This window comes from Protopterus annectens, chromosome 5.part1, assembly GCF_019279795.1.
Source record: "Protopterus annectens isolate FY-2018-M chromosome 5.part1, PAN1.0, whole genome shotgun sequence".
Classification (NCBI taxonomy): Eukaryota; Metazoa; Chordata; order Ceratodontiformes; family Protopteridae; genus Protopterus; species Protopterus annectens.
The window spans coordinates 638,971,925-638,993,804 of NC_056736.1; the positions used below are offsets into that span (position 1 = coordinate 638,971,925).

General features: G+C 42.9%; 1 protein-coding gene across 8 annotated transcripts in view; it reads left to right on the forward strand.

Annotated features, from left to right (window-relative positions):
- Positions 1 to 21,880, forward strand: part of SLC7A1 (solute carrier family 7 member 1) — a 1,877,700-nt gene that overhangs the window by 1,518,933 nt on the left and 336,887 nt on the right. For all 8 annotated transcript variants that reach the window (XM_044073262.1, XM_044073257.1, XM_044073255.1 and 5 more), the window contains one exon: positions 14,995 to 15,097. In XM_044073262.1, the coding sequence (XP_043929197.1) occupies positions 14,995 to 15,097 (103 nt within the window). The remainder of the gene's footprint in view (positions 1 to 14,994; positions 15,098 to 21,880) is intronic.

Here is a 21,880-nt window from a genome sequence, read left to right on the forward strand (position 1 = left end):
AAAATCCTACCCCTTCTGATAGAGACTCCAGGGCGCTGGATAGATGGGGTAAGAAGGTTTATCAGCAGCATGTTATTGGATTGCTTAAACAGACAATTATGTTGATTCCTGACTGTGCGGAAAGTAAAGAATTACAGGATTTAATGCATTCTGCTGAACAGGTTGGAAAACATACTTTGCAATGTGGATTTGATTCATTAGAGGCCTCTTGCAGGGCTGCTGTTACTGGGTCTGTGCTCAGAAGGCATGCTTGGCTTAAGGAGCAATTTTTGCCTGATCGTTTTAAAGCTAAATTGTTGGATGCTCCCTTAAATCAGGACCGCCTGTTTGGCAACAAGGCTGAGGAAGTTCTTGAAAAGATGGAAGATAAAGCTAAATCTATGCAAACTGTTAAAGATATCTTACAAGCTCAGCCTCCTAGATTTAGTAGGAACTGGCCCTCTAAGAATTGGTCCTTTCCAGCCCCTTCCAGGTCTTCTCAAGCCAAACCCAGACAGCAGAAACCCCAGGTTTCAGTCCCAGGGGACACACAAGATTAAGCAGTGGGGGGTTTCCGCACCCAAATCGGAGAGTAGTAAGACTTCCCTCTATGGAAGACTGTGTCAATGACTTGCTTTTAAAACTTCCAAGCACTTCCCAACTGAATGCTCCTTTAGGCGGAAAGATTGGTCTGCTGGCCAAAAATTGGGAACTTATTACCCAGGACAAATGGGTTTTAAACATAGGGTCCCAAGGATACAGATTTCACATCCACACCTTACCAACATCAAGCGGGTGGCCAGATCTACCCCCAAATCAGTGGGCAGAGGCTCAAAAAATCAAGTACTCTCTCTCTCTTAAGCATGAGGGCTATTCAGTTGGTACCAGAAGAGGAAAAGGGACAAGGTTTCTATTCGAGACTTTTCCTGGTACCCAGAAAAGGCAATACATGGCATCCTATCCTGGACCTTTCTACTCTAAATACCTTTCTGGTGATTCCAAAATTCAAGATGCTGACTCTTCACCAGCTGCCTCCTATACTAAGCAAAGATGCATGGCTGGCAACACTAGACTTAAGCATACCTGCACATCCCTGTCAGGGAGTCTTGCAGAAGATACCTACGCTTCAAAGCAGGCTACATGCACTATCAGTTCTCTGCACTGCCCTGTGGCTTATCTATTGTGCCCAGGCTATTCACAAAGTGCCTAGCTCCAGTCATTGCATTTTGCAGGCAAAGAAATATTCAAATATACCCATACCTGGACGATTGTCTAATTCAGGCAGAAAGCCAGGATATACTTTTGAATCATCTGGCCTTTGTTCAAAGGGTAGTGACTTGTCTGGGGTACACCATAAACGCAATGAAATCACACCTGGTACCCTGTCAGTAAATTATATTCCTGGGAGCAAACTTGAATACAACTTCCCAGATGGCTTTCCTCACGCCAGAGAAACGGATTCATTTGACAACCTTCTTCAAACAAGTGGTCACAAAAACCCAGTTATCTGCAAAGGCAAATACTGCAAGCCTTGGGGTTCATGGCCTCCTGCATTCTTCTTGCAAAGGCTGCAGATGAGGAAACTGCAATGGTATCTCAAAAGCTTATGGTGTCAACATTCACATGATCTAGAAGCAGTGATTCCTATCATACCTTGCCTACGCCTAGAGTTCCTTTGGTGGGCAGAGGCCTGCCACCAAAACAGGGGACTACCATTCACACTACCCCCTGCCGCCCAAACCTTAACAACAGACGTATCAGACTATGCATGGGGGGCTCACCTGGCAGGGAAGTGCATTCAGGGCAAATGGAACCCAAGTCAAATGCACCTACACATAAATCAAAAGGAAATGTTAGCTGTACAGAATGCTCTGACAGCCTTCAAGGACTACATTCTTCCAGGACAACTAATGGTAAAGACGGACAACACCATGGTCGTGTGGTACATAAACAAGCAGAGGGGTACACACTCTTACCCCCTCTGCAGAAAAGCCATGGCATTGTGGAACACAGACTTGAGCTACCAAATGAATCTACAAGCTCAATTCCTGTCAGGAAAATTAAATACACTGGCAGATGGACTAAGCAGCAACCTCATGGACCCACACGAGTGGAACCAAGGATTTTCAACATGTTGACAAGCAAATGGGGGAGCCCAGATATAGACCTGTTTACCTCCCCTAGAACCATCAGTTGGACAAATTTTGCACAAGCATTCCCCACAGACTAGCTTGGAAAGTGGATGCTCTATCCTTCATCTGGAAAAACCTATAAGTTTATGCCTTTCCTCCTCTGCCTCTGCTCTCCAAGGTACTACTAAAGATCAAACAGGGCAAGCCAAGGATGATTTTAATTGCACCAGACTGGCCACGCCAACGCTGGTACCCCCTCCTGTGCAGTGTGTCACGCTTGGCCCCATGGCACCTGCCTCAGACTCCTTCCCTGTTGTCTCAGCAGGAGAACCAGATTCTGCACCCTCAGTTGCAAGCCCTGAACCTAGCAGCCTGGCTAATTACCTAATCTCTCCTTTACCACCCCTCAGTAAATCATTGATAGATATAATTTTAGAGGCCAGGAGGCCTAGTACTAGAAAATCTTATGCTGCAAAATGGAAAAGATTTTGTACCTGGAACCAATCTCAAGGGATGAGTACAGCAGTGCCCAATTTACCTCAGATTCTACAATATTTGACTGAGATGCTTCATAAGGGCTTTTCCTTTTCCTCCATCAAAATTCATGCCTCAGCCATTTCAGCTCATTATAGCACAGAGCCTCCCCTCTTCTCTCACCCACTGCTCAAGCAGTTCCTCAGAGGGGCCAAAATTTTAAGACCACCCAGGAGAGCTCCAACTCCAGCCTGGGACCTTAACTTTGTCGGGGAGAAACTCACTCTTCCTCCTTTCGAGCCAGCTGCTACTGCAGATTTAAAATTCCTTTCCTGGAAAACAGCTTTCCTTTTAGCAATCACTTCTGCAAGAAGGGTATCTGAATTACAGACCCTTATGGCAGTGGAGCCTTTCATCATCTTTCATGCGGACAGTGTGTCCCTCAGAACCAATCCCTCCTTCAGGCCCAAGGTGGTATCCAGTGTGGCTCTTAATCAGTCCATTCATTTACCTACCTTCTTTCCTAACCCACAGAACAAAGGGGAACGGATACTGCACTCCTTAGATGTGCACAGACAACTTAGAGTCTACTTGGACAGGACTAAACCTCAAAGGAAATCTGAACAACTGCTGGTGGCATTTGCTGTAGGGACAGAGGGGAAAGCTATTTCAAAGCAAACCATTTCAAAATGGATAGGCCACTGCATTCATTTCTGCTATAAGCACCATGGAAAACCTATCCCACAGGGCATCAGACCCCATTCAACCAGGGCTGCATCTACCTCTACAGCCTTTCTCATGGACGTCCCTACAAGGGACATCCTAGAAGCTGCTACTTGGAGTTATGTACATACTTTCACCAAGCATTATCATTTGCCATTTTTCTCTAAATCCAGAGCTGGCTTTGCCACTGCAGTATTGCAGGGCCTTTTAGCTGGTCCTAATTCTATTTAAATTCCTCCTCCCAACCTTAGCTTTGGGAATCTACCCAAATGTAATGACTGCAACAGTGAAACATGAAGAACATAGTACAGTTGTGTACACTTACCGTAAATGTAGATATTCGAGTGTATTCATTGTTGCAGTCCTGATTAACCTCCCTCCGGCCCCCTTTCTTCTTTTGGCTATACCTCTACTCTCACTTACTATGCTCAAAAAGCTTTTTGGTGTATTTGCTTTTTTGTTGGAGGTATATGTTCATCGTGTTTCACTGTTGCAGTCATTATACTTGGGTTATCCTGCTGACAGGCTACCTGCAGTCGGCCTGAATTCCAGAGTCTAGGTCCGGCGTCGGTTGCTGTCGCCTCTTCCCTGACGTCAGTGCGCCAGGGGTATAAAAGATGCAGCTGACACCATTTTCTTCAGTCTTTCTTGCCGCGCGGTGCCCGAAGCAAAAGCAGTTCGCAAGTGCCGGTCGGCCGACTCCTGAGATTTTCAAAATCGAATTTCAAATCCGAAGTCTTCATTAAAGCTAAGTACCTCATTGGGGAAACTTTTTTCTTGCTCCAGACAGATGTCAGAAAAAGTTAACAATTGTATTTCTTGTGGGAAGCAAATACCTCATAAGGATTTCCACTCTTACTGTATTCCTTGCCTAGGCCCTGATCACAACGTTGCTAGCTGTCGGTTTTGTGCTAGATTTAACCAACGCACTATTAAGCGTCAGTACGATTTTGCCTTTCATTACTTTGGCCGAAGATTCAATTATATGATGCCGTCGGAACAACCAACGACCAGAATTTATAAAAAGCGCAAGGAAAAGGTCAGGCATCCGAGGTCCAAAACCCATGACGAGGCTGCCGCTAAGCCAGTCGCCAGTTCTCAGTGAGGTGCTTTCGCAGCCCCTGACGCCCACTACCTCAGAGCCACAGGCTGCTGCCAATTCCCACGGGGAGCCAGTTAGGCCTCTGGATACTCAAGGTATTGGACACTCAAAAACTATTTCCTCAGATGGGTCCGGAGTCGCTGAGCAGGCATCGGCTTCTGAGGGTGTTTTCAGACCTACACAGTTATATGTAAAGCCTTCTTCAGCTTCTAAAGCAAAGACTAAAGCAGCTTTAAAGACAAAGAAACAAGTACAGCATTCTCCTGGACAGACTTCCATGCCTAAAACACAGATGCTCAAAATGGCCGAAGACCTGATTACCTTGATCAGGGGTACCCATCCCCCTCCTGATAGGAGGCCTAGGCAAGAGACAGAATATGATTCTTCAGATCAGGTTTCCATTTCTTCTGTTTCCTCTTCTGAGCAGGAATACTCTCTTCCTCCCTATGAGGGTTCTGATGCTGAAGAATCTATTCCTTCAGCCTCTCCTCCTGAGGATTTTTCTTTTGGGGAAACCCTGCATACCATGAGGGAACACTTCCACTGGGAGAGCCAAGACTACTCAGATTCAAAGAAAAGGCTTAGAGATTTTCTTTTACTACCTCAGCACAGGTCACTTGCTATTCCTCCTGTGTTAGACATTGTAGATGATGTATTTTCAGAGTCCGCCCTTTCACCTGACTCTTTACCCCCTGCCCCTGTTAAACCAGACAGATATTACAGGGTTCCAGACTCACATAAATTTCTTTATAAAAACCCTGTTGCTGATCCAGAAACTATTTCTCAGGGTCCCAAAGGGGTCAAGGCTTCTACTGCAAAAAACCCTATCCCCTCTGACAGGGATTCTAGGGCTCTAGACAGATGGGGAAAAAAGTTTACACTTCTGCTACTTTGGCTATGAGGGCCTTAAATTGTCAATTTCATATGCTTAAATATCAGCAATACTTAATGTCACTGCTAAAACAGAAAATGTTGGCAAATTCTGATTGTGCAGAAAGTAAGGAAATGCAGGATTTATTGCATGCAGCTGAACAAGTGGGAAAGCATACATTGCAATGTGGTTTTGATTCTCTAGAGGCCTCTTGCAGGGCCGCAGTTACGGGCTCTGTCATTAGAAGACATGCTTGGTTAAAGGAACAGATTCTACCTGATCATGTTAAGGCAAAATTACTAGACGCTCCATTACAGCATGATACTTTATTTGGTGTTAAAGCAGAGGAGGTGTTGAAGAAAATGGAGGACAAAGTGAAATCCATGCAAACAGTAAAGGATTTCTTACAAGTACAGCCACCCAGATTTAGCAGGAACTGGCCTACAAAGAATTGGTCCTTTCCAGTGTCGGACAGACCACAAAGAGGCATATACAGACACCCTAGAGTCAGATCCCAACCCCAGGGCTCATACAGGCCTAAACAGTGGGGCGCTTCTACCGCCAAAAGCGGAGAAGACAAATCACAGCCATACAGGAAACAGTCCCAGTGACTTCCCACTGCCAACACCAAGCACTTATCTTTTGGCAGCCCCCTTAGGGGGAAAACTAGCACTTTTTTCTCAAAACTGGCACATGATCACCCAGGACAAATGGGTGTTGAATATAGTGTCCCAGGGCTACAGGTTCCATTGTCACACCCTACCAAGGGCAAAAGGTATGCCAGACCTGCCACACAATCAATGGGCAGAGGCACAAAAACAAGTTTCATCCTTCATGGACATGAGGGCCATTCAGCCAGTACCACAGCAAGAGCAGGGACAAGGATTTTACTCAAGACTTTTCTTGGTACCCCGAAAGGACAAAGCCTGGAGACCAGTACTGGACCTGTCTTTTCTAAATACATTTCTGGACATTCCAAAATTCAAAATGTTGACTTTGCAGCAGCTGCTGCCCATGCTGGGTGAAAAGGCTTGGCTTGTAACTTTGGACCTAAAAGAGGCATACCTGCATGTACCAATCAGACAATCTTGCAGAAAATACCTCAGATTCATAGCTGGCTCAATGCACTACCAATTCTCTGCACTGCCCTTTGGCTTATCTACTGCGCCCAGGGTCTTCACAAAATGCCCTGCACCAGTAATTGCATATTGCAGACAAAGAGGAATTCAAATATATCCTTACTTAGACGATTGCCTAATTCAAGCATATAACAAGGACATTCTACTAGAACACCTGGCGTTTGTAAAAAGATTATTGATATGCCTAGGGTACACAGTAAACGAAAAGAAATCAAAATTAGTGCCCTCTCAAGAGATAATATTCCTGGGTGCAAGCTTAAATACAACTGCCCAGATGGCTTATCTCACGCCAGACAAACAAAGGCAACTGACTTCAGTGTTGGCAACAAAGACCCAGTTAACTGCAAGAAAAATTCTGCAGGCCTTGGGCTTCATGGCATCCTGCATCCTGCTAATTCCATATGCCAGACTGCATATGAGGAAACTACAATAGTATCTAAAAAGTGTTTGGACTCAACATTGCCACAGCCTGGAAACATTGATTACCCTCATTCCTTGCCTTCAACAGGAGTTTCGATAGTGGGCACAGTCCTGTCACCTCAACAAGGGACAGCCATTCAACCTACCCACAGCCAGGCAGTCAGTAACAACAGATGTTTCAGATTACACCTGGGGGGCACACATGGCAGGAAAATGTATTCAGGGCACATGGCCCTCAAACCAAATGCATCTTCATATCAATCAAAAAGAGATGCTAGCTGTTCAAAATGCCCTGACAGTTTTCAAGGACTTTCTTCATCCAGGACAACTACTGATAAGGATGGACAATACTACAGTCATGTAGTACATAAACAAGCAGGGAGGCACACATTTCTATCACCTCTGCAGACAAGCCATGACTTTGTGGGACACAGCATTGACTTATCAAGTACATTTGCAAGCACAGTTCCTGCCAGGAAAGAAAAATACTCTGGCAGACGAACTAAGCAGGAACATTACGGATCCCCACAAGTGGAAACTGGATCCACAAGTCTTCAGCATGATAACAAAGAAATGGGGATGCCCAGACATAGATCTTTTTGCCTCCCCTCACAACTGCCAACTACAGAAATTCTGCACAAGGACTTATCACAAGCAAGCATGGAAAGTGGATGCTCTATCATTCAGCTGGAAAGCCCTAACAGTATACGCCTTTCCTCCTCTGCCTCTCATTCCCAAGGTACTCCTAAAGGTCAGACAAGAGAAGACAAAAAATATTCTGACTGCCCCAGACTGGCCCCGCCAGCACTGGTACCCAATCCTAAAGAGCTTGTCTCAAGGCCCAGCCTGGACATTGCCTCTGATTCCACATTTGCTGACCCAACGAAGCAATCAGATCCTGCACAGCCAACTCAAGACCCTAAATCTGGCAGCATGGCGAATAATGTAGCCATTCAGAACACACCTCTCGCTAAAGCAGTGATGGATGTTATTTTGGAGGCCAGGAGGCCAAGTATCAGAAAATCTTTTGCAGGAAAATGGAAGAGATTCTGTGCTTGGAACCAGGCACAAGGAATTGACATGCTGGTACCAAATATTCCTCAGATTTTACAATACCTAACTGAGATGCTGGACAAAGGCCTATCCTTCTCATCAATTAAAATCCATGCCTCTGCCATTTCATCTCATTACAATACAGAACCACCTATTTTTTTCTCTCCCATTACTAAGGCAATACCTCAGAGGGGTCAAAAACATAAGACCTCCAAGGAGAGCACCAATACCTACATGGAACCTCAACTATGTCTTGGAGAAACTTACACTGCCGCCTTTTGAGCCAGCCAATACAGCTGAAATAAAGTTCTTGTCTTGGAAAACAGCTAAGCTCCTAGCAATAACCTCTGCAAGACGAGTTTCAGAGTTACAGGCTCTCATGGCTGTGGAACCTTTCATCATTTTCCATCCAGACAGGGTTTCTCTGAGGACTAACCCTACATTTATGCCTAAGGTAGTGTCCAGTGTGGCCCTTAACCAAACCATTCATTTGACAAGTTTTTATCCAAACCCACAGAATAAGGGTGAGAGACTCCTGCATTCTTTGGACATACACAGACAGCTACGCTTCTACTTGGACAGAACTACAGCTTTCAGAAAGACTTTTAGTGGCATATGCTGCAGGATCACAAGGAAAGCCTATCTCTAAGCAGACTATTTCAAAATGGATAGGCCACTGCATTCGATTCTGTTATTCGCAACATGGCAAATCAATTCCTAAGGACATTAGGCCACATTCTACCAGAGCAGCAGCCACTTCAGCAGCCTTCCTCAGAGGGGTACCAACCAAAGACATTTTAAGGCTGCAACTTGGAGTTCAGTGCGCACTTTCACAAAGCACTACCATTTACCTCTCTACTCTAAATCCAGAGCAGGCTTTGCCACTGCAGTTTTGCAGGGCCTTATAGCCTCTCCTAATCCTATTTAAGCCCAGCCTCCCTACCTCAGCTTTGGGATTCAACCCAAGTGTAATGACTGCAACAGTGAAACACGATGAACATAGTACAGTTGTGTACCTACCATAAATGTAGATGTTCGAGTGTATTCACTGTTGCAGTCCAGGTTACCCACCCACCATCCCCTTTCTCATTGCTGGGACTTTTCTGTACTTCTCTATCCTATACAACCTATGTGATGTATTTGCTTGTGGATGAAGGAATTGTTTATGTTTTTGCATGCATACTTATTGGCATAAATTTTTAGCCTACCCTTTTGGGGGCACCTGACATCTGGGGCAAGAAAAACTGAAGAAAATGGCGTCGGCTGCATCTTTTATACCCCTGGCGCACTGATGTCAGGGAAGAGGCGACAGCAACCGACGCCGGACCTAGACTTTGGAATTCAGGCTGACTGCGGGTAGCCTGCCAGCAGGATAACCCAAGTGTAATGACTGCAACAGTGAATACACTCGAACGTCTACATTTATGGTAGGTACGCAACTGTACTATCCTTGTATTATAGATTTAATTGCTTCCCATTAGGGGGCACCTGACTTCTGGGGCAAGAAAAACTGATGTAATGGCATCAGCTGCATGTTTTATACCACTAATGACCTGACGTCATGGAAGAAGGGACAGCAACTGATACAGGACCCAAGACTTTGTTAATCAGGCCGACTGAGGGCTACTGCAAGCAGATAAGCCAAATGTAATGACTGCAACAGTGAATACACTCGAACATCTACGTTTATGGTAAGTGTACACAACTGTATTTTTTTGATCCAGGTCTGAATTTGGAAATACAGTAATGGCTAACCTTATGAACTGACTTATTGTTTCTGTACTAGTGTGACGTAAAAGCAGGCTGTTGAATAAGCACTATGCATATTACTTGTATGGTATAAAGCTGAAGGCTACTGTTTTATCACTAGTCTGAAAATACAGGATAGTCTGAGTAATAGAAATCCATGCATATCCACATAAAATATAATGACTAGATATGATTATCTCATAGCATTACATATACTGGACCCACTAATCTTGGTGTTACCTGTCATATTTAAGAAACAAAATGCTCCACTACCTGGCTATTTTTTTCTGAGTATTAAAACTGGCTACAGTGGAAAGCTTGCAGCATAGCTGTGGAAAGTGAATGAGTGGGGGAATGGTGTATGCAAAAGCAACCACAATAGCACAAATCACATTCTTCTTTTAAATTACAGACACATTGCATTTCATGATGTAGTGTTGCTTATTCTGGATCCTACTAGAAAGTTTTGTAACTTATTTGGGATTTCTGTATGCAGTTCTGGCCCAAACTCTCCCTAACCACCAACACCACTAGAAATTATCGGCCAGCAGTTCAAACAGTAAGATAAACTTAAATGAAATTACTTTCAGTAGAACGAAACAGTATCAGATGAAGAACATAACAACTACATATCTGCATTCCATAAAGTTGTGTAGGGCAAAAGTAGTCTGGTATTGGTTCCCAATCCCAGTCCCTTGTAAAGTACTCGATTTTCAGGCATCAAAAATACATTAATATTTTAAAATTGCCCCTGATTTCAGCCTCCATGCCTCATTATTTTTGAATTTATCCACAATTCCTGAAAAAAAGAAGTTGAGCAGTACATACTTGAGCAAGTCACTTAACCCAACAGTGCTTACAGGTCATCCCCGAAAAAAAAGACACACACGAAATAAATTTAAATGAACATTAATATCAAATCAGTTAACAACCTAACCACCCCGTTAAAAAAAATGCAAGTTTGCTTGAACTATGAAATGAAACAGATAACTACCTTAACAACCCAGAGAAAGAGAATATAACCACTCGTTTCACTCATTCCTTACCAAGGGCTACTATCAAAATTGATATTTACACAAGCATACCCTCATAGAGAAAGCAAGACAAAGGCAATGACCACTGTTACAATATTACAGCGGACAGACTTTCAGGATGACAATGAAAGTGGATGCTAAGCAGGAGAAACAAAATGTTAATCTACATACAGACACCTGACCTACCTAGCTAGATCTAGACTAGAAACATTGTCTTTTTTTTTAACCTGGAGGAGCCGGGGAAAGAACTGGTAGTGATAATTCTTCCTTCTCATAATTTCTTTAAAAGAGAAGACCAGACCGAGTTATCTGACAACTGCTGTTTGGAGTGCTTGCAGCACAGTACTAACGAATGGCTTGCCTTCCTTCCTTCCTTGCTCTAATTAATTTATAGCAAAAGACATACTACTACACTACAGTAGCACAGTACAGCTGCTGGTGCTCTCAATATCCTCCACCGCTCTGTTCATTCATTACTTGACTCAACTGTTGCAGCTCAAACATGTTGCCATACAGAAAAATATAAGCACAGACAGTACAGTAGTACACACCCCCTCCAGCCCTCAGGCAAATTCTGACAGGCTGGCAGTCTGCTCATGAAGCTGACATCATCTCGCACACCACTGCACGTGATGATGTCAGGAAAAAATTTGCCCAGACAAAAGAAAATTTCAAAAACGGGAAATTCAGAAATTAAAGGGCCCATTCGGGCATTCTGTTACCCCATTATTTTGACCTCAAAACCACTAAATACCAAGGAATTCAGTACGGTTGAGCGGTATGACAAGATTCCTGGGTAAAGTGTTTGCTTGCCTTATCAGCTTCGTTCTTGGGGTACACTGGGTATAGATTTAAGTCTGGTGTTTGCTGTTGCTTTTGGTTTGTGCTTTAGAGATTGCTGAGGACAGATGTCGACATTTTCATGTTTAGGAAGTCTTTAAGATTTGGGAAGATTGCTTTTTAATGCCTCACCATAAGATGGTCCATGTGTGTGGTGGACGTTGTATGGTGGATGTTGTGTGTTTATTTTCGTCAACCTTGTTTGTAAGTGAGATTCTTGCCTACAAGGAAATTCTATATGTACATCTCTTGTAGACTGTGTTAATTTCTTTAAGGACTAAAAGGTTGTCTGTGAATTGGACATGATTGCTCCATTGTCTCTGCCCATATCTACCAAACTACAGAGACATTTGAAAACTCCTCATCTATGTCGCCCGGACTTGTATTAAGGTAGGCTGTTATGGTTTGAGAACTGGATTATGCAAAGGTCTTCTAAGGTAGTCTCTAGGGTTAGGGAGTAGTTAGATAGTGCTAAGATATGTTATTAGTGCTGTTAGACATGCAAGCTATCTTCCCTATGCTTAACTCTGTGCAGTGCCCTACTAACTTACAGGTTACAGTCCTAATTCGAGTTATATAGATAAACTTTACTGTCTAAGATGTTGTATCTGTACAGGGCACTGCTAATCAGTGAAATGGGCAGCTTCACACAAAATTTATAGCAACAGAAAAGAAATTGAAATCTAGTTTGTAAGCCCTCTGGCTAATAAAAGACCACAATTTGAGCTCTTCTGGAGTGCTTCCAACTCAGAAAGACCAGGCAAACAACACCTGCCACAAGATGAGATGATCCAGTCCTCCTAAAGCTCGAACTTGTAATATCGAAACCATAAATTGTTGAACAGCCAATTTAACTCAGGGAAACACTTCCCTTGGCCGTTCTGTGGAGTATGTCCATTTCTCCAATTTGGAGCAATCTCCAAGTTAGTATATTTAAGGGGGGGGGGGTGTGGGGGGTCAAAGTCCTACACTTGATTTCGGATGTAACGTTTTTTTATTTATTTATTTTTGATTTGGCCAAGGGAAGTGTTTCCCTTGGTTGAATCGGCCGTTTGACAATTTTTAGCTGTCGACATTACAAGATCGAGCTTTAGTTATTTGAGTAACTAAAGCTTCAATGACATAATATAGATGCAAGAAAGCGGGCATTTAAATAGCCCTAAAAAAGTCACATGCTTACCTAACTTCGGTGATTTAACAAAAACTGTGTGTATAGACATATGCTATCCTATTCATTACTATTTACTAAATGCAGTTATAATGTCTAATAATATATGTATGTATCTATATATATATATATATATATATATATATATATATATATATATATATATATATATATATATATATATATATATATATATATATATATATATATATCCTGTTGCCAAAATTGGTGGCATAGTCACAAGAAACAGTATGCTACCTAGGACGTAGGAAACGTAAAAATGATACAGCACTTGTTCAGAATCTTCTTCTTCTTTCGGCTTTTCCGCTTCTGGTTGGCAGTAGAGTTTTACGGTGTCGAGTTGCCAGCCCAGCGCCCAACCTTCCACGGAAGGCGCACAAACTCATACCTAGGTCCAATTTAGAGTGTCCAGTCCACCTACAGCCTGTCTTTGGGATGTGGGAGGAAACCGGAGCACCCAGAGGAATGTATATATATTTATATATATATATATATGTATACACAGATGTATACACCACACAAATATATGTGTGTGTGTGTGTGTGTGTGTATATATATATATATATATATATATATATATATATATATATATATATATATATATATATATACATACACATGCACATGTATACATACACATATACACACACATATATATGTATGCACACATACATATATGCAAACAAAACAGTTGCCTGTGAACATCAAGCAAATGCAATTTATACTCTCCTTTATTCTGGAAGTTCGGAAAGAAAACAGGAAGATTGATAACCTGGTTAATGTTAGATTCTGAAGCCACTTTCAGAAGAAAAGAGGGGTTCATCCCGTAAAGAAACCCTGTCTTTATGAAACACCATATATGGGGGTTTGACATCTCTTTTAGCTGAGGTAATAGCAACCAGAAAAGCTGTCTTCCAAGACAGGATTTGTAAATCCACCAAAGCTGCTGGTTCAAAGGGAGAAGAAACAAAGGTTTGCAGGACTAGCGTAAGATCCCAAGGGGGTGTAGCGTCCTTGACTGGAGCTCTAAGTAAAACGGTACCTTTCAAAAAGGCTTTACAAAGCTTGGAAGAGGCTAGGGAAGCCAAATTGTCTCCTATATGAAAATTGGACATAGCTGCCAGCTGTACCTTTACCGTAGAAAACTGGCCCCCTGATGAAAGATACCTGCCAGAAATTCCAAAATGGCAGGGACTGGGACAGTGAAGAGATCTCAACTATGCTGAGACGCCCATAGTGAAAAACGCTTCCAGTTACCTGAATAAACCTTCCTGGTGGAAGACTTGTGAGCCGCCACCAAAATCGTTTAAACTGGAAGACAGCCCAGGAGTCCTCACTATCACTGGAACTTAGCCAAGCCATCAGCTTCAGACTTACCAGAGCTGGCTGAGGGATGTGAAATCAGATCCGGATCTGGATCTAATGTCCAACGAGAACACACTGCATGAGACCACAGAGAGGGGAACCAAACTTGGCAAGGCCAGAAGGGGGCAGTGAGGATCACTAAGCTCCCCAGCTGTCAAGCTTTCAGCATGAATTTCAAATTAGAGGAGGTGGAGGGTAAGCATACAGAAGACCGGAGGGCCAAGCATGAACTAGACCGTCCTTTGGGGACTCCCCCTGGGGAGGGGGTGGGGGTTGGAGTGAAAAAAGTACAGTTGTGTACACTTACCATAAATGTAGATGTTCAGCACTTGTTCAGAATACAAGTTCAAAAATAACTTGTGCAATAAACACAATTTTAAAGCCAATGTTGTCTACAGAGTGCCTTTAATTTTAAGATGCTTGCAACTGAAACAAGGTCATTTAAGCCTAGCCAACTCTCCTCTCTAGTTGTAATGCCCAAGGCCCCCGTCTAATACTTGGGGTTACTTTCTTTAAAATTAAGAATTTAAACTTTATGTACACATTTATGAAATTAAAAAACAAAGGATAACAAATGCACTATTTAGACACATTTCTCAATATCCTGAGCATGAGGCACAGAGCTTATCCATGTCTGCCCATGTGACATTTCTCCAGTTTGTTTTCTACCTTTGTAATGTAGGCTTCCTGGTATTGAGGGAATATATGAGTTTAGGATTAACAGAAGAGACTTGATGAGTGGCAGGCATGGGATGGGAAACATATAAAAAATATTAAGCTAGGAGTGCAGCAGAAACCATGTCATTTTTGTGGTTTGTCATGAATAATTGCATCATATGAAAACATGCATGCATAAATATTTCAGTGTTTCATCTCAGTTAACATTTTGCTGACATGTATTATTCTTCCTCTTTTCAATTACAGCTGTTATGGCTTTCCTGTTTGACTTGAAAGACCTTGTAGACCTTATGTCAATCGGCACACTTCTTGCCTACTCACTGGTGGCGGCATGTGTTTTAGTGCTGAGGTAAGTAAAGCCCGCCTGTTTAGCTGTAGTTTAAGCAGCAATATTCCACAGTCTCAGCATGAATATTCTGAAGCAGTAGGTTCAAGAGCAGGAGTTATGGTAGCTCATATGACTTACAGCATCCAGAATGTCATGTCAGATACAGCAGTGAGTCCTACAACTTGCTGAAACAAAATATTGTCTGTTATTTAAGGAACGTATTTTACATTATCTGCTTTATGACAGCTACAGCAGACAGAACTGTGAAGAGTGAAAGTGCTGAATGAGATTTTATTCATTTTTCAGTTTGTTAATGTGTAAGACCTACTTGGCATAAGTGCTAAGATATGAAGTCCTTTTTTCACAGAAGACTTTGGGGCACAGGACAGTTTTTCAGAAAGAGTATGTGTAACATTTACTAAGTGAAAAACTAAAGCCAAAAATTTCTGCAACTGTCTCATATTTTGTTGGCACATTCATAGTTGACAGAAAAATCATGAAAAAATAATACAACCACATGTAGGTATTTACACAGAAATTCTCAGAAAAAATAATAAACTTAATATCCATCTTCTGCATACTGCATTTGCAAAATATTGTCCCTCTATAGCAGTGTATTAAACTGTCTGGTACATCTTAATAGTACCACTGAGCACATAAACTTATTTACCACAAAATCTGTATTTGCAAGGTTCAAAGCCCCCTGCCACCCTTGGCAGCTGCGACTTATTTTAATAATTTCTAAAGTTAGTTCTGCTTGAAGGAGGGGATATCTTCCATATACCATTGACCACCTGCTAAAACGTGGACATTGCATTATGTGAAACTTACCTTCTGTCACTGAATTTTTTGTGACACTATTGGAGTGGTTGGATGATCAAAGGCAATCATTTAAGTGTTGAATGTTGAATGTAAGGTAAGTAGGATTGGGTACTAATGCCGTACTTTCGTTTGTAACAGATGTTTTGGCATTGGGACATAGTGCATGTGTGAGTATTTGTCGGCTAACATTAGAGTAAAGGCTAAGGTAGGGGATAGGTGTATTTGATGTGCATGCTTGTGTCTGTGTGTCTGTGTGTGTGTGTGTGTGTGTGTGTGTGTGTGTGTGTGTGTGTGTATGTGTGTGTCTCCTTTCGTGTTGATTATTGTCACTCGTTCGTCTCTAACACTATAACAAGAAGGCTGGGTTTTTCGTTTTGATGGTTTAATACACAGAAACACATCAGGATGGATAGCAGCATCATTAAATACGAACAAACTAGTTAACAAACAGAGCTTACATACATACATGCTTACATTACAACAGCTAACTACAAAATGGCAGTCAAGCTCGCACGTGCTGAGTATTTATATACTTGTGCAAGCCCTTGGATAGTTTCTTAAAGGTACATATACACACAATGAGCTACATCCTCCCTCTTAAACAGATTGCCCTTTGTAAAAACAATATCCCAAGTTAGACATATTACTATTGACATTAGAAACAAAACACAATGTTCATGTCCAAGTTGCTTTGTGTCTGTTGCAGGGTGTAGATATGCAATCATATCTCGTAACATAACAATCTGGATCAAATTTAGCAACAGACAGTCTTCGGTGAACAGTTGGATTTGTCACAGGAACGAGAATGTCCTCTGGAAATGGAACACCAGACAGTTCACTCTGAGAAAAAGAGTCTTTCTCACCGGCTGTGTGCTGTGGTATAGGCTCAGATACCGGTAGTAAATGCTAACGATTCTGCCTAAAGTTTGCTCCTTCTTATTCCATAATGTACAATCTCGGCTTTGGACATGTATTCTTCACAACACCAATCCTATCATAACATCTGGACTGTTGCATCTTTAGCACTTCTCCTTCTTGTAATGGATTGAGCGGTCTGCTGGTCTTATCGTAGTAGAACTTCGGGGTTAGGTGTTTCTTCAACAGATTGTTTTTCACTGATCTGCTGTTCTTGACACATGGAACCAACAATTGACTACTGATTGATAATGTGGTTCTGGTTTGTCTCGACAGAAGTCGCTGAGCAGGTAAACCAAGATGTTTATAATGAGGAACATTTCTGAGATTCAGAAGATTCAAGAAAACATCACTGTTATCTCATTTTGACTTCTCTAGTCACTGTTTTGCACTTTGAACTGCACGTTCTGTCAAACCATTTGACTGCAGGTACCCAGGGTTACTTGTGACATGAGTAAAGTCCCATTCTTCAGCAAATCTTTTGAACTGTTGGCTTGTAAACTGCGTGCCATTGTCAGAAATAACTTTGTGGACCACCATGTGCTGCAAAACAACGCTTTATCTTTGTAATAACACTACTGGATGCTAGGTTAGGAAGTAGGTCAGTCTCGAACCAATTGGAGTAAGAGTGTACTAACACCAAATAATGTTGATCATTCCACTCGAAAATGTCGGTAGCCACTGTCGACCAGGGTAGTTCCGGAATCTGGTTTAGCTGAAGTGGTTCCTTCTGTTGATGTAGCTTTGTACTATTACACACTGAACAAGTTGAAAGTGCTCTCTCAATGTCTTGTAACATAGAAGGCCACAATACTAATCCTCTCACCCTTCTTTTGGTAGATTCGGTTCCTGGGTGACCACGATACAAGATAGTAATGTACTCTTGTTGCAAGGACTTTGGAACAATTACTTTTGGACCTTTCATAATGATATCTTTGTCAGCCAAAATCTCATCTCTGTAAGGAAAATAAGGTTGCACTTCTTGAGGTAAACTAAATTGCTTTGACAGCCATCCTTGATTGATAAAGTAGTTGAGCCTTTGTAAAACGGGATCTGTGGCTGTGTAATCTCAGCTCATCATGATGTGTGGAAGAAAACAATCTCTCACTTCCATGACTTCAAAATCAAGATACTAATCACTTCAATGCTGGCCCCAATAAAGGCTGTCCCTCCTGTAACTCCATAGATCAATACAACCAGTTGCATAACTCCAAAACGTACTTGTTTGCAGTAATAGCAGGCAGTCCAGAGATGTAAAAGCCAAATTTAATATATAGAAAAACAGAGTAAAACACAAACTGCTGGATGTAGCGCTTTCATCTCCCATCCGGAGACTTCATCAGAATCAAATTCTTACATGTATTCTCCATTTAAATAGTTACACATTATTCTTGATTGGATATCTGGTCATTAGTTCTCAAGATTAACTCTTAACTTCCTACACTAATCTAATGAATATATAGTACATAATACAGTTCATCATAAAAACCTCCTTGAGGCTCAGTGTCTAATGTATTTGTGTATGTATTAAAAACATAGATGTATAAATATATAAGTATATAAATGTATAAGTGTATAAAGATATAAATATGTTAATGATGTAAGCTGTGCTTATTTTCACATAGTTTTATTATTAAATATTAACCAATTATTACAGTTTTTTTATGAATATAATTATTCTTACCACTCATTCAGATGTACATCTGACATATGCCATACCCTTTACACTTGTATATTTTATTTTATATTTTTGATACATATATTGTTAACATAGTTATATATTTATACATCTATGCATTTATATACTTATATATATATATATATATATATATACATCTATGTTTTTTAATACATACACAAATACATTAGACACTGAGCCTCAAGGAGGTTTTTATGATGAACTGTATTATGTACTATATATTCATTAGATTAGTGTAGGAAGTTGAGTTAATCCTGAGAACTAATGACCAGATATCCAAACAGGAATGATTTGTAACTATTTAAATGGAGAATACATGTAAGAATTTGATTCTGATGAAGTCTCCGGATGGGAGATGAAAGTGCTAAATCCAGCAGTTTGTGTTTTATTCTGTTTTCTATATATTAAATTTGGCTTTTACATCTCTGGACTGCCTGCTGTTATTGCAAACAAGTACGTTTTGAAGTTATGCGACTGGTTGTATTGATCTGTGGAGTTACAGGAGGGACAGCCTTTATTGGGGCCAGCATTGAAGTGATTAGTGTTCTGTTTGGTTTGTGTTTCTACGTTTCTGGTTCAAAATCAAGATACTCATTCTCATGCTGTTCTTTGGTGTTTCTGGGTAATATATCAGCAAAGTAAAGAAGTTTGCCTTTCTTGTAGACAAGATTGAAATTATATATCTGAAGTTGTTGTCTTCATTTGATATTCAACCTGTGGGTTCATGGATCCGGCACAGATCCGACACAGCTGTATATCTAGCATCTAAGCCGAACTCAAAGCTCCTCCCATACCCACAATGCCCCTGTCTCCTTCCTCCCTTCAGATCTCGTTTGCCACGCTAATCCATGCTCTCTGCTAAATTTGTTGAGTAAGTGACTTTATTATTCCTTTTAGCTCTATTTTTTCTAATATACATTCCCCTTTTCTGTTTTTCTACCTCCCCTCACACTCTCTGCATCGGTTAAAAAAAAACCCTCTTTTCTCTTTCCTGTCTAAATCGTGTGTGTGATCTCTGTATGAGTGAGTGTGTTGGGCTGTGTGGTTGGGAGTATGTCTGAAACCCCCAAACCAGGCTTCCGAAAATGCACAGAGTGTGGCCACAAGCTCTGTCCAGCTGATGGCCACACTCTGTGCGTTGAATGTCTTGGGGCATTACATCTGTGCCAGGTTTAATCCCCGGGCACTGATGGACAGGAGAAAGAAGTTGGTTTTGAAGGGCCTTCTTCCCCCTCCTACCACTGGGGCACAGGCCTCTTCTGCTCCAGCGTCTACTTCCGTCCTGGCCTCTAGGACTCAACCTCCCGCTAAGAGATCCGGGGACGGAGACAAAACAGCCAAGTCCAAGGAGAGGGCCAGGAAGCAATCCCTGGATTGCTCGGCTTTGGCCGGCCCTCCAGTGAAAATTAGGTCGGCCCTGATGACAGAGTCTCCCCGGCTCCATTCCCCTCGGTTCTTCGGACGCAGTCACTGGCTCAGGCTTCCCCTCACCGCTCCTCTAGGCTGGTGCCAGTGGCCTCCTGTTTTCGCTCCATCCACAGCCTTTCTGAAGCGGAGATGCATAGGATGATGCAGAAGTTTATCCGCACCCAGATACAGTTGGGAGTCCTGCCTGCCTACCTCCCTCTGGAGCAGGGGGCATGCAATCCGCATTCATCCCTATTACTCCTTCTCCAATCCGACCTCCAGTTTCAGAGACATTGGATCTGAGGACACTCGGTGTCGAGGGGTCAGCTCCAATGGTACCTTGTACATCGACGCCAGCCATGGCCGTGAGCAGGTCGGATCCAAGGCTTTTGGAGCAGAGCCTTCCCCTTGGTATCTCTGCTCCTGGAGGTTTGGCTCTGGCTCCCCCATTGGATCAGAGGGTTACAGCTCTGGCCATTGTTCCTTCTCAGGAGGTCAGTTCCCCTACAGCTTTCAACATGGTGGAGAGGGTCCTCTTGATCCCATCAAGACCTCTGATGATCTCGTCTTCGGAGTCCATCCTGACTCACTCTGTTTCTGGTGTTTATCCGGCCATTCAGCCATCTCAGGGACAGTCTGCTGCCTCTTTGCCCCAGGGCTCTCCCTCTTGGGAGCAGAGAGACGTTGGCAAGTCCTCCCCAGAGATCCCCACCGAGGAGGTTCTTCACAAATGTACGTGCAAATGGAAGCACTTGAACACCCCACCAGAGGCCTTCACGGAAGACACCGATTTGGAGGAAGGAGAATGTTCCCCCCAGTCACCCAGGATGTCTCCTTTGGAGACATCATGGAAATCCTACGTCAGCTTGGGGGTGGTGTGCCCAAAAAAAACCCCAGACAAATTGGTGTTCTTGGAGGCATTTGCAGCAGGACCCTCTACTTCCTGGGTGTCCCGTCCCTCAGATCCTTTGGTGGATCTTATTGCATCTCGGGCATGGAAGGAACTGGACACGGTGGAGTCCATTCCTAAACACCCGAACAAGGTTTTGAGTCCCCCTTCAGACAGGATCTATTGGACTAAGGGATCCCCGGTTGATGCCATGGCAGTGGCTGCTGCCATTAAGAAGGAGCTAGCCCAGGAGAGCTCCACAGTCTATCCTCCTGAATGAGAGTCCAGGACGATGGACCATTTTGGGAAGCAGGTGTACACTTCAGTGACCTTTTCTGTGCGTGTGCTGAATTATATGGTACATGTGATTAGGCTGCAGCAGGACCTGGTCAAGGAGTTCGCTGAGTCTACCCCTGGGTCCAAGTTGGTGGAGGACAAGAAAGTGTTCTCCCGAATGGCCACCCTGACATCTATTGCAAACACCTCTATGCATCTCCTCTCCGATGCAACCGAGGGCGCCGCTAGAGCTGCCAGTACAGGCATTGCCATCAGGCGCTATGCCTGGCTCCAGCTCGGTGCCTTTTCGGAACCCTTTAAGGTGTCTTTTACGAATGATCTGTACGACGGTTCCTCCCTTTTTGCGAAGACGGTACGTGACACTTTAGTCCAGAGTGAGAAGGATGGGAAGACGCTGCCTGCCATCGGGATCCACTTTTCAGCCCCTCAACAAACCTTCTCGAGGAATCAGCGAGGGGCCAAGAAGATGTGGTTCCGAACATCTCAGAGCTATTCCCAGACACTCAGGGCTCACCTTCCCCTAGGGGCAGAGGGGGATTTGATAGACACTGCCCTAGAGGCAGAGGGGGTCTGAGAAATCATGGGTCTCAAGAGCCTTTCTCAGAAAGACCCGAGCAGCAACCCTGAAGGGTTGCCCGGCTGCTCGTCTCTGGAGGTAGTCGAGGTCACCTATCTCTACACCTAACAGCATGGGAGTCCATCACAGAAGATCATTGGGTGATGCAAATTATAACCAGAGGCTATTCAGTCCCCTTTTTTACATCACTTCCTCCAC